This window comes from Mus pahari, chromosome 10 (assembly GCF_900095145.1).
Source record: "Mus pahari chromosome 10, PAHARI_EIJ_v1.1, whole genome shotgun sequence".
NCBI classification, from domain to species: Eukaryota; Metazoa; Chordata; class Mammalia; order Rodentia; family Muridae; genus Mus; species Mus pahari.
Genome location: NC_034599.1, coordinates 48,379,293 through 48,391,944, shown reverse-complemented (window position 1 = coordinate 48,391,944; position 12,652 = coordinate 48,379,293). Strand labels below are relative to the sequence as shown.

Below are 12,652 nucleotides of genomic sequence, written 5' to 3'. Positions count from 1 at the left end.
CCAGTCTCCAGATTAGGTCCACTGGTGAGCCTTCCAATTCTGGATTGTAGTTCATTTCAAATATAGTCAAGTTGACAACCAGGAATAGCCACTACAGAAGCCATATCTGACTCTCCTTGGATCACCAAGCACTTGACTCCAAATAGTTCAGGGACCAAGGGTAAACCAAATACCTCTGATTCAAAAAAAAAAAAAGTAACAATAAAATGACTCCTAATGACACCCCACTATATGCGTGGATCAGTGTTTTGTTCAGCTGTCTTCAGAGAGGCTTTGTCTTAGCCAGATCCCTTCTCTCGTGCCTCAAGGAACTCTGTGGAAGAGGAGGTGGGAGGAACCTAAGAGCCAGAGGGTTGGAGGACACCAAGAAACCAAGGCCTTCTAAACCAACATGGGCAAAGCTCAGAGACCGAGGCAGCAGTGCAGGGCTGCAGGGGGCTGCACCGGGTCCTCTGTATGGATATGATGGCTTCCAGTTTAATGTTTTTATGGAATTCCTGAGTGTGCAAATGAGTGCATCTCTGACTCTTGTGCCTTTTCTGGGGTTCTTTTCCTTCCGTTTGTTTTGTCCAGTTCTGGTGTGTTCATTTTTATTTTTATCATATCATATATCATATCATATACCATATCATATACCATATCATATATAATATCATTATCCATTAGAAGTCTGTTTTATAATGAGAGATAGAAAGTTAGCAGATCTTGATGGGAAGGGAGGGGAGGACCCAGAAAGAGTAAATTATGTGATATATAAAGTCATATATCACATAATAGGATATAGATAATGACATGTAATGTTTATATAATGACACATAAGATATATTATGTGGGGAAACATTGCATCTTCAAGAAAAGGGAAAAACAAACATATCAAATAAGGATTAATGCATACTCACCCCGCCCAATCTGAATCGGACTTGGACTCCTGCAGCAGCATCTAGGAGCTGTGCCTGTAGGGAAATAGGAGAATGTCCCTTCAGCATCCCATGGGCATCATTCGGCTTTCTCTCATTCTACTGATTAAAAGTAGTCACTGGTGTTTACTGTTCATACAACAGGTCAGGTGAATATGCTTCAAGTAATTAGATTTAAATCATAAAACATTTTTACTTGTAATTGTGGGTGCATGTGAGTGCAGCGGCCCGTGGAAGCCCGAGGCTTTGGATTTCACTGAAGCTGGAGGTACAGGTTGCTGTGAGCCCCCCAGCGTGGATGCTAAGAGCTGAACTTGGGCTCTCTGCGAGAGCAGGATAAGCTCTAACTGCTGAGCCATTTCTCCAGCCCTGCACTCAAGGTACTCTGAGAGCTGAGGACTTAATGGACAACTCTTAGGCTAACAGGAACAATTACTACCAAACTCTCCTGTCTGTGCAACCTATAAATACAAATCCTAAATGAATGTGATGTCCACGCCTTTAATCCCGGCACTCCAGAGGCAGAAGCAGGGGGATCTCTGTGAGTTCAAAGCCAGCATGGGCTACACAGTGAACTCTAGGACAGCCAGGACTATAGAGAGAGATTGTCTCAAAATAATAATAAAAAATAATATAAGTACAAATCCTAAGTGACTTGCTATCTGTAAAACAGAAACAATAAGTCCTCAAACACATGACTTACATATAAAGTATTACCTTGTAAGTAAATCCAGGAGAAAATATAATTGGTCCACTCAAGCTCAACACTAGATGGACTAACTAGCTTTTGATAAGTCAAAAAAGATCCAAATTTCTGTGAGAATTGTGTATAATAAATCTTGTAAATCTTTTTTCCTAAAAGGAAAATGAGGAAAAACCCCCTTGACCCCTTATCTGAAGACAGTTCACAACTATATCCTTTACATTAGGTTAGATTAGAAAATAGGTTTTATAGTTTGAAAAATCTACTCATTTTTCAGGATAATTTTCTCCTGTTGAAAACCTTCATAAATTAAATATAAAATATAAAATTCTGTATAATTTATTTGAATGGTGATGTTATACATTCATACATTTTCACCAAATTTTAGCCAATTTTTTTGTTTTGGGTTTTTTTTCAAGACAGGGTTTCTCTGTGTAGCCCTGGCTGTCCTTGAACTCAGGGATCTGCCTGCCTCTGCCTCCCTAGGGCTGGAATTAAAGGTGTGCATCACCACCATCAGGCATGGACAAGTTTTAAGCACAGAGCTCCATGAAATTTTACACGTTTGTATATTCTGTGACTCTGTAAGTCATATAAGAATCACAAACACTTTCAGCATCATGGTCCTGTGGCTTCTCCCAGATGGATATAATTAAACATCTCTCTATCTTTATAGATTAATGTTGCCAGCTTTGAAATTTCACAAAAAGGAACCATGCCCTGTATACTATTTGGGTGCCTGGCTTTTTGTTCAGTTTCAATTTTTGATGAACATATAAGACCCATCCATGTAGACGTGTGGGTTATTTTGCATTGCTACTAATATTTCATCATGTTGGCTCTTACTGTTTCACATTTGCTTTGTCTATAACTTGGGCTATAAACAGAACCGCCATGAGGACTACCAGTACTTCTTGTCTTCTGGTGGATTATTGACTTTATTTCTCTGGTTGAATGCTCAGGAATGAAATAGAAGAGGTTCCGGTGCACGTTCATTGACTTTCTGTTGCTATAACAAAATATTGGAGACGGGAAGTCTTTTCCTTACAGTTCTGAAGACTGTGGTGTGGTGTCAGCATCTGTAGAGGGCCTCCCAGCTTTGATAACATCATATAACAAGAGAGCAAGGATGCTAGCTTGGGTTTCCCTTCCCTTTAAAAGCACCTGGAGGCAGGAGCTGATGCAGAGGCCATGGAGGAGTGCTGCTTACTGGCTTGCTCACCGTGGCTTGCGCAGCCTGTTATACAATCAAGGACTGCCTGCACTCAAGGCTGTCCAGGTCAGTCATCATCACAACAATCATTATCAAGAAAATACCCTACGGATATGCCTCTTCCTGACCTGAGCTTATGTCAAGTTGATAAAAACAAAAACAACACCAATTTTAAAAGCCCAACGGGGTCAGCACCTCAAGGCATGCTTCCAAAAGTAGAACCTAATGCACTATGCTGAATTCAAAATGAACATGCTTAAATTGGATGGAAGGGGTTGTAAGTGACTGGCAGGTACAGCGAACTGGGGGAAAGTTTGGTGGTGTTTGCTTTGTGGTAATTCGTTTAACTATATATTTATGCTTTCAGAGTTTTCAATATGTATGTAATAGTTCCATCAAAGGGTTTTCAAGAAGCAAACATGAGAACATTAAACTGATAAGAAGATGCTGTGTTAGTCATTTAAAGTCTTACCTCTTTAGGGTTAATGTACCTCACTATCTGACGTGGCTCCCCTTGTCTTCTTAAGTCAATCAGACTTTTAAAATGCTGGTATACGGAAACATTCTAAAGATCAAAACCCAGATTTTTATGGTTAAAATTAGATTCTCTGCTTTTCTAAGAGTATCGTTTTGAAAGTTTTTAAAATTTATTTATTTATTTGGGATAGGGATACCCCAATACACAATTAGAGATCAGAGGACATCATTTGAGTATTGGTTCTTTCTTTCTACTGTGTGGGACCCAGTGATAGGACTCAGGTCATCAGCCTGGTGGCGATTGATTTTATCCATTGAACTACGTTGTTAGCCTTGGATTTTCTACTTTTATTAGCTGTACAGAAACTGCACAGACACACAGATGTCAATAGTCCTGCAGGACCAGAGAAATGGGGCTTCAAACTGAACACCTTTTAGGGAAAGCAAAAACCCCTCACCCATGTGGTTTGGCTGGGGCAATCAACACTTTCAAAGGTAAAGTCTAAGCCATAAACTCTCTCCCTAACTCTGTTTAGGAGGCTAGTGCTATTCTGACATCAAGGATGCTATGTAAGGGGGGGGGGCATTCTCCTCCTCAGAAGGGAGGAGAGGGTACTAGATACAGCCTCGCAGCCACCTATTCTGAAAAGAACCAAGTGAACAGGCATAGCTACATTCTGAGGTGAGAGACTTCAGGAGATGACTAGGCACTAAAGGAGAGGAGGACTAAGCCAGTGGGAGGGAGGGAGGGAAGGAGGGAGGGAGGGAAGGAGGAAGTTCAGATGTTTGGGATGACAGTGCAGAAAGAAAAGCATTTCTGTCTCTCCAGGCCCGGCTCCACATCCAAAGGAGGAAGCTTCCCTTCCTCCTGCAGGAGAGGGTGGGCGGGAGAGTCCCTGCAGACTTTTGTCAGCTAGCATGCAGGCAGCTTTTGCTAACAAAAAACATCCCATCTCTCCCTGGCTGGTGGTCTAGTTAGATAAGCAACCAGAACTCTGTAATAATGGCTGAATTTTGGACAAGGACTTCAGTGTCTCGCAGGCTTCTATAGCTAGTGGCATCTGGAGACATTTACTGTTGTGTAAATTTGGAGTGTTCTAGGGGTCAGAAATCCCTGCACGTTCCTCCCGTCCATGGACACCTACTACACTGGCTTGTGGGGAAGCTTACTTGCAAATTCAACCTGACCTTGAAGACTCGCTGTGTGCTATGCTAGTTGGGGGCTCTGCATTGGAAAGGATGGACTTTGGATGTCCAGGAAGAGAAGGCACAGACCTTGAGAACCAGGCAATCTGTGCGCTTGCACTCTGAGGCTCAGAGGGTGGCAGCTGCGTTTGGACTTCCTAGAGCTTCACGGGAGCTGTAAGGAAATGCTGTGATCCCTGTTGCTGGCCCATGCACATCTGCTTGCTAAAGGGGCTCCAGTCACTACTCTGTCCTTGGGTCTATCCATTGGAATGGCAGAAAGAAATGCCTTGGCTCCAGCTACCCTACCCCTGTGTGTATTAACAAAGAGGTAGTAGAGAGCCTGCCATGGTACTCTTCAGGCTCCTCTGCACAGCTGGCACAGCCACAGCAAGAAGGCTTTGTTTGAAGTGGAGCCTCACTGTAACTGAGGAAAACCCATTGTCTGAGAGAGGCTGCTGTTCCCTCCATGGTGTAGCCACACCCGGAGTACCCATTCCTACTGGTGTTCATCTCATTGCTACCTCTACCACTACTGTCTCCACTCTTGTTGGTCCCCAGAGAGAGTGAGTGTCTTCAGAAGTATCGAGTAGGCTCTCCCTGGTGTGTACTGTGCCCAAAGTCATTCCTTATCGTTAAGACACCATGAAGACACCATGAAGAGGATACTGTGGTGCTCGGTGGAAACAAGGCCAATGTTACGCACTGAACTGATGCTGTTAGACCCATCTTCTGGAATCAGTCTACTTACTAAGAGGTTACCCCATTGTACTGGCTGGTTTTGTGTCAACTTGACAAAGAATATTCTGCCTGTAACTTGTAAGAAACTTAAGCTACCAGTGAAGAAGACACAAAAAGGATGAGGGTGGGAGGAGCAGATGCGGTATTGGGTTTACAGCTTCTCAAGAGGCAAACGGTAGATCTGCAAGATTTGATTGATCTGATGGTGGTCTTGTGGACTGGAAACAGCTGTATAACTTGATACAAAGTCACTAGGCATAGTGACTGAAGGGGCCCATACACTGCAGGGTGCTCCCCTGAGGACCCCAGATAGTGCACACACCACACCCAAACATCAATTTCCAAGCACAAACCAAACACAAAGAGATATTTTATTAAGCAAGGCAAAGATACAGGGTGGCTGAACTCTGCATCTGGCAGAACAGCTGCAAAGAGCTTTGCAAGTGTTAGTTTTTAAGGAGAAAGGAGAGGCCTGTGTGAGAATGAGCTAGGTTGAGCTGGTAAGTTCTGATTGGGTATCTTAACTAGGATAGTTAAAATAGTGAACTGTGATTGCTGGACCCCGATGCTTTGACCTTGTTGGGTCCTTGGGGAACAGGCTCAGGAATGAGTCAGGCATAACAAAGTGGTCAAATAAGGAAATAGACCTTGGTGGATAGCTTTAGGAATGTCATCTAACAGTTGAGCAAGGGAGAGGGAAGGGGGAAGGACAAAATCTGTAGGCGGCATGTTTGTCATGCTCAGGCCTGCTAGAGCCCTTCAGTGACAGATTGCTACTATTATAAAAAGGAGCGAAGTCATTTTACCTCTTGGCTGTCACCCAACTTGGTAAGTATACTTGGAAAATTACTTCTACTTATAAGACCAGTTCTATCCACGTTAAGAGCACAATAACTGAGCAACGCAGTAGCCCAGATAAAATATTCCATTAAGTCATAAGATCTTCAAGAGTACTCAATACATATTGGATAAGTAAATATACCGTTACCACTTTGTCACAAACGTCATGGCTGAGTCAAGAAACAAAGAATATCGTAGGTCAAAGTTAATGAGACAATTAGTGATATATTTATGGGTGTTATCTATTATCAAAGTGGCTGACCCCACTTAGAAACTTATAGGAGCCAGAGGGATGGCTTGGTCCATGAAATTCTTGCTGTGTAAACTCTCCAGTACCCATGTCAAAAAAGCTTAATGTGGCTGGGCAGAGGTGGCCCACACCCTTAACGCCAGCATGCGGGAGGCAGAGGCAGGTGGATTCACAGAGTAGTTTGCACAGTTTGGTCTACAGAGTGAGTTCCAGGACAGCTGGGGGGTATACAGGAAAATCCTATCTCAAAAAAGGAAAATGAAATGAAACAAAACAAAAAGTTCAAGGTGATGGGGACACTCATAATCTGGGAGCCAGAAATGGGTGGGTGGGTGGGTGAGGCTTTGCTGGGAAATCACTGTGGTCTGCTTGTCAAGTAATCGGTCAGTGAGGGTTCCTGTCTCAAAAAACGAAAGCAGGCTACATCCTGAGGGACAATGTCCAGGGTTTAACTTGTGGCCTCCGTGTGCATGTGTACACAAGCATGTCCACACTGCCCTACATACGTGCACACCAAAACACTGTTTTAACTAAGAAGAACGTAAGTGTTTTGGAACCTAAGGAAATCATTTTACCTTTTGAAGCTGGATACTGAAAGTCTAACTTGAAGGGTGGTACACGCATGTGTAAAAACACAGAGGAACTACTGAACTGCACACACATTACGTTAACTTTGTGAAATATTAAGTTCTCTCTCAAGGGGTCAAATAAACTCACAAGGAAAGTTTTCCAGGCCCTCTGAATGATTCTTGCAGCTATTTCCTGCTTTGAATGGTCTTGGATATGTTTCACAGACATTTGGAGGCTCTAAAAGAAAAATAAGCAAAATGGGAACCTTGAAATAATTGTATATGCTCCACTATGAAACTGTCTCTGGAACTCAATGGAAACTAAATAAAGTTGTCTAAAGGAAACAATGAAACGAGACTCAGTATTTTAATGACATTACACTATTTTCTATCAAGTCCCTTGCATGGGAGATTTTTCCAAATAATCTTTTTGTGTGTGTATGTGCTGTGCAAGTGCCCATAGATGCTGCAAGTGGGCATCATATCTCTTGGAACTGGAGTCCCAGGCTTTTGAGAGCGACCCCATGTTGATGCTAGGATCTGAACTCTGATCCTGCCTGCCAGAAGAGGGCACCAGATCTCATTACAGATGGTTGTGATCCACCAAGTGGTGGCTGAGAATTAAACCCAGGACCTCTGGAAGAAGAGCCAGTGCTCTTAACCACTGAGCCATCTCTCCAGTCCAGCAGTAACAGTCTTAACTGCTGGGCGGCTATCTCTTGTTCACTGATTAGAAGACATTAATTTGCTTGTGCCGGACTAAACTTTAAGATTTAAGGTCAAATAGTAAATAACTAGCCAGAGTTGAGCTCCATCTATGTCTTTAAAGTCTGTGACCTTTATATACTTTGTTGTATGACTTAAACAGCTGTAGCCACAAGGTTTCCCAAGCCTCTAGCCTAGAACTGGGATTGGCTGTAGACTTTAACTACATTGTCCATTTTATATATCATGCATTACATTTTTTTAAAACATGAAGCTTGAACTATTAAGGAGTGAAACAAAAATCACTATTTGCACTTCCCAGTTTTTATTTGAGCTGTAAAGAGTAGTAGAGAAACCAGTAGTCTAGTTCTCAGAACCTTCCAAAGTTTCCAAAGCTGTGATGTAAGAGGTAAGTGGATGCCAAGTTGTGCGACTCTGAGGGTGTTCTGTGGACGTATGCCAAGTTGATTCTTGTGTTAGCATATGAGATAAAAATGAATTGAGGGGTTGGAGAGAAAGCTCAGTGAGTAACTTCTTGCTCCGCAAGCGTGACAATCTCAGTTTGAATGCCTACACATAAACACACAAGTAAATGTAAAGATTTTTTTTTTAAATCTCCAGCAATTAACTGTTGCACTTGAGCTGATAATTGAACCTCCATGGTGGGAAGAGGGAGGGCTGGGGCTGTAGCTCAGGAAAAGAGTGTTTACACGGCACTTCCAGAATAATCACAGAACAGCAGCACTAACAATAATGATAAAGAAGAGACTAGGGGTTAACCTTGCCCATCTTCTCTCAATTCCTGAGGCTGTAAGACTGGCCCTGAGAGTGTTTGCATTGTGAAAACTATCAAATGTTCTAAATCAATATTTATGACTTTTTCTAGTTGACTTAAGATGTAAGGATCTACGGCGAAGTGTTAATGGTGCAGATTAAAGGTATAGTGTATGCATCGCCATTCTGTCGTGAATAGCACAGCAATGCAGAAATGATCCTGGGGAACAGCAGCACTTCGTGAAAGGAGAAAGGAAAACCAAAAAGCCTTGGCACGTTCAACTGTACTAAATGTTGCTAGTGTACTAAATGGCAGGTCAGGTAAATGTGCATGAGTACAATCACAAACGAGAGAGAAAGAGAGAGAGAGAGAGAGAGAGAGAGAGAGAGAGAGAGAGAGAGAGAGAGAGAGCTAGTTCATCATGTAGCCCAAGATGCTCCTAAACCCACAGTGTCAGCCGCCTAAATGCTGATTACCGGCAGTGGAGCCACAGGTTGTTGAGGAATTGGAAAAGTAGGCTCTGGGCTGTTATGTGGAGGCAGGGACACAGTAGCTAGAAGACAAGGCTGGAATCGAGAGGGCTTGTCTTTTTTTAAATATGAGGCACTAAAACATGAAAATATTGTTAGGGAAGGAGAAATGAAAGGCGCAGGAGAGGGTAAAGGAAATGTATGATTCGTAGAGGGACGAAGCCGTTTGCTATGAGGCTTCAAACCATGTGGGAAATACTTCAATTCTAAGACCCAAGGTGCACAAGTAACCATCGCTTAAGTCAGGACTTTACTACACCGAGGTGGGAACTGCCATTTAGGAGACGACTGCCAGCCAATCTCAAGTCGATAGTCCCGTCCTGGGATTCAGAGGGAGCCCTACAAGTGGACACCCTTGTCCTGTGGTTTCCTCCAACTCCAAACCCGTATTCCTGTTCTCTTTACTAAATTTTATTTTTTCAGCAAATGTGTCTTCACGATTTTGCTTTTTCTCTTTACCTGTACATCTGGATACTGAGGGGCAAGACAGAAACCAACAGAAATCCTAAGCATGTACCCTTTAGAATTCTCCCTCCATCTCTAAATATTTTAGAGAGAAAATCTAAAGCCACATACTACATTTAACAGGGTGGAGGAATCCAGATGTGAGAGGTGGGTTAGCTGCCCTATCCCCGAAGCTGCCGCCTCTGAGTTAGAAGCTGCCGCCCCTGAGTTAGGGCGAGGCTGGAGTGGGTGTTGGTGAGGTAGAGGAAAGCTTTTCCATCAGACCAGAGCAACTGCGCCAGGACAGGGGTTTGGGGAACAGAGCATCGGGAAGGATGGTAGCATACTAAGATCGTGAGTATTTAGGGTCTTTGAACAGGCCAAGATCAGACCAGACACCAGAGCAGAAAGGAGCTGGGGAGGGAACATATCTCTTGACTTGCCAATCTCTGCTCCTCTCAGCTGTTTCCTTGGTAACGACTTAGTCGGAAATGACTTAATAGCTCCTTCCCTAGCAACCTTCTTAGGCCCCGCCCCCAACCCGGACCGTTCTCACTTTGATATCTAAGCCTTAGTCTGTGGTGAAGGTTGTTCTGATAGAAGTCTCGCTCTCTTCCAGTCTCAGTGCCATAGAGGCAGAGAACTTGAGAAAGAAACTCAGAGGGATGGGCCTTGCTGAAGGCCTAAGTGACATGAGGTCTCAGACTAATGCTATTTCTAAATGTAAGCTTCTTAGCCTTACACAGGTTTTAAATAGAGGACTTCACAGAACCCGAAAGCACACTGCATATTTAAGGCATGCTTCATTTATCTGAATGTTGACTATCCTGCATGCCGACATTACCTCAGTGTCAGAGTGTAACAATGCAATATGAAGAGTATTCAGACCTGCCCAGTTCTTCTATGTTCTTGCATGGAACATAATTCGTGAGGAAGATGAACTTCTAGGAAAATATTTTCCTTATATACTAAATGCATTTTTATGGGGGGGAACCCTGTAGGAAATTCAGTGACAAAGTGAGTGTCACGACCTTCAAAATCATTATCACAGTTTCCATAAACAGGGCTATGGGCTTCAGTTCTCCTTCATGTCATTGCTGCCTTGTGTAGAGAGAATACTTGTGCGTCATAGGGATGCATCACCTGTCAATTAAAAAGCCTGTGGCCTATGGCTTAGGCAGGAAATGGGAGGTGAAACACCCGGGAGGCAGAAAGGATCCTGGGATAGAGCCACAAGGGAGATTAGCCCGGGAAGATGTGAGGAGACAAACTCATGGTACCTGAGCATTGATAACCAGCCATGTGGCAGAATGTAGGTTAAAATAATGGGGTTATGTGGATTATGTAAGTTATGATCTAGTCAGAGAAAAGCCTAGCTATATGGCCAAGGTATTTGTAAATATATTTTGAGTCTGAGTCTTATTCCTGGGAGCATGGGGCTGGGAGTCAGAACCAGCCATATGTTAGCACACAGACATGAGTCAATTTTAATACCTTTAATGCTTGTGCCTTTGAATCTAGTACAAACTGTGTTCATATTTTTTTATTAAATAAAATTAAGTTAATTTTCTTGTTTTTGTTTTTGTGTTTTTTTTTTTTAAATTAGGTTCCTCCCCCCCCCCCCCCAAGACAGGGTTTCTCCATGTAGTCCTGGCTGTCTTGGAACTGCAAGGGGAATTGTATCGGGGGTGGGGTGACCCCCTCTGGCCTTGCAGACTGGGTGGTTTTAGGCAGGGGATTGTGGGCTGTGGTTAATTTTGAAAAACATGTCTTAAAGTCTGGGCTTATAATACTTCAGTTGTAGGACAATTTCCTAGAAGGCATGAACCCCCATGCTTTTCCACTGCAAAAGCAAACAATCAAACTCAGATGCTCAGATCACAAATGGAAGAAAGTTGAGAATCCGAACTTTCCCACAATGCCCATATGCAGTCAGGAAAGGTGCGCCTGGGCGAGAACTTACTTAATGCTTCTCGGAGCCACTGTGCCCCCTCTTCCAGCCCTGATGACTAGGCCAAAACTGCTTAAATTCCCCAGAACAGTAAAGTCTGTAAGGTTTACTCAAGCCAAGTAGAAAAACTCAACAAATCTATTCAATAGACAGGAATCTATCAGGGGCGAACGGTTTTCTGGAAACTTCACTGACCATCAGTGTTTATAAGAAACAGAAATGGGCCTGGAAAATAACTTGATTATATACAGCCTCATTAGCCAGTCAGCTGTTACAGCTCATTTTCTGGCTAATTAGCTACAGGGCTTTTGCAACAAGCCGGGTCAGGTTAACTACTCTCAATCTCTATGTTCACCCGGCTCGTGGGCCCAGTGCAGGCGTCCAAATCCATGAGCTCCCATTAGAAACAGAAATAACACCAGTAAACGCAGAATATTTATTTATATTACTCCTTTTGTAAGGCACCATTCCACTCCAAACTGGTTCACACCGTGGACTGCTTGGTGAACTCCCGCCCCAAATGCTGAAGTCCTGGCACAGGACAAACAATTGTCCATGGATAGTTTTTTATCGTCCATCCCAGAGCCCCGTCTGCAGGCAGTCATGTGCGTAGCGGCAGGGGGCTCTTATTCATTGCCACATGAAACCTGGGCAGATGGCCTGATGTGGTGGGAAGACAGCTTTCGTGTTTCTCTAGGGAGTTCCTTTCTTCTAAAGCTTGTTTCTTCTTGCCACCGCCTAGTCGTTTACAATAAAGGTGAGTCCTTGGAAAACACGTGTATCTGTTACTTTCCTGTTGCTGTGGCGAGACGGCCAGAGCAACAACTTGAAGAAGAAAGTTTATTTTGCTTATGGCGACAACGGCCATCATGAGAGGGAAGGATTGGCATGGCTTCAGGAGTCACACAGGAAGTGCAGCGGGAGCAGGAAGCAGGGCAGGCTATAAACCTTCAAAGCCCGCTCCCCAGGGATGGTCTTCCTGAATCAAGGCTGCATCTCCTACAGGCTCAGCAACCTCTGCAGACAGCTCACCACGTGAGCCCATGAAGGACTGTTTGCTGCTTAGCTTTCAGTCAACTGGATATAAGCTAGGGTCTTCTGGGAAAAGGGAACCTTAAATGGGAAAGTGCCTCCATCAGACTGACCTGTAAGCAAGTCTGAGGACATTTTCTTGATTAATGATTGGTGTGGGAGGGGTCAGGAAGGCACAGGAGAGGAATAGAAGCAGAAAGGGCAGGATTAGAAGAGCGGAAATGAGACACGTGTAAGAAATGTAATGTGATGTAAAGCACACCCCCCCCCCCATTTCTGCCCAATAGGAACAGAATGGCCATGACAGCAGTTTTAGTTCA

At 43.6% G+C, this 12,652-nt stretch overlaps 1 protein-coding gene across 1 annotated transcript in view; it reads right to left on the bottom strand.

The window, feature by feature from the left end:
* The window catches only part of C10H11orf65 (chromosome 10 C11orf65 homolog), a 36,730-nt gene extending 26,898 nt beyond the window's left edge, over window positions 1-9,832 (bottom strand). Inside the window, exons 1-4 of the mRNA XM_021207970.1 lie at window positions 9,793-9,832; window positions 7,044-7,133; window positions 3,306-3,398; window positions 900-953 (exon numbers count right to left, since the gene is read on the bottom strand). Of these exons, the coding sequence (XP_021063629.1) occupies window positions 900-953; window positions 3,306-3,398; window positions 7,044-7,124 (228 nt within the window). The 5' untranslated portion in view covers window positions 7,125-7,133; window positions 9,793-9,832. The remainder of the gene's footprint in view (window positions 1-899; window positions 954-3,305; window positions 3,399-7,043; window positions 7,134-9,792) is intronic.
* Window positions 9,833-12,652: the final 2,820 nt, after the last annotated feature.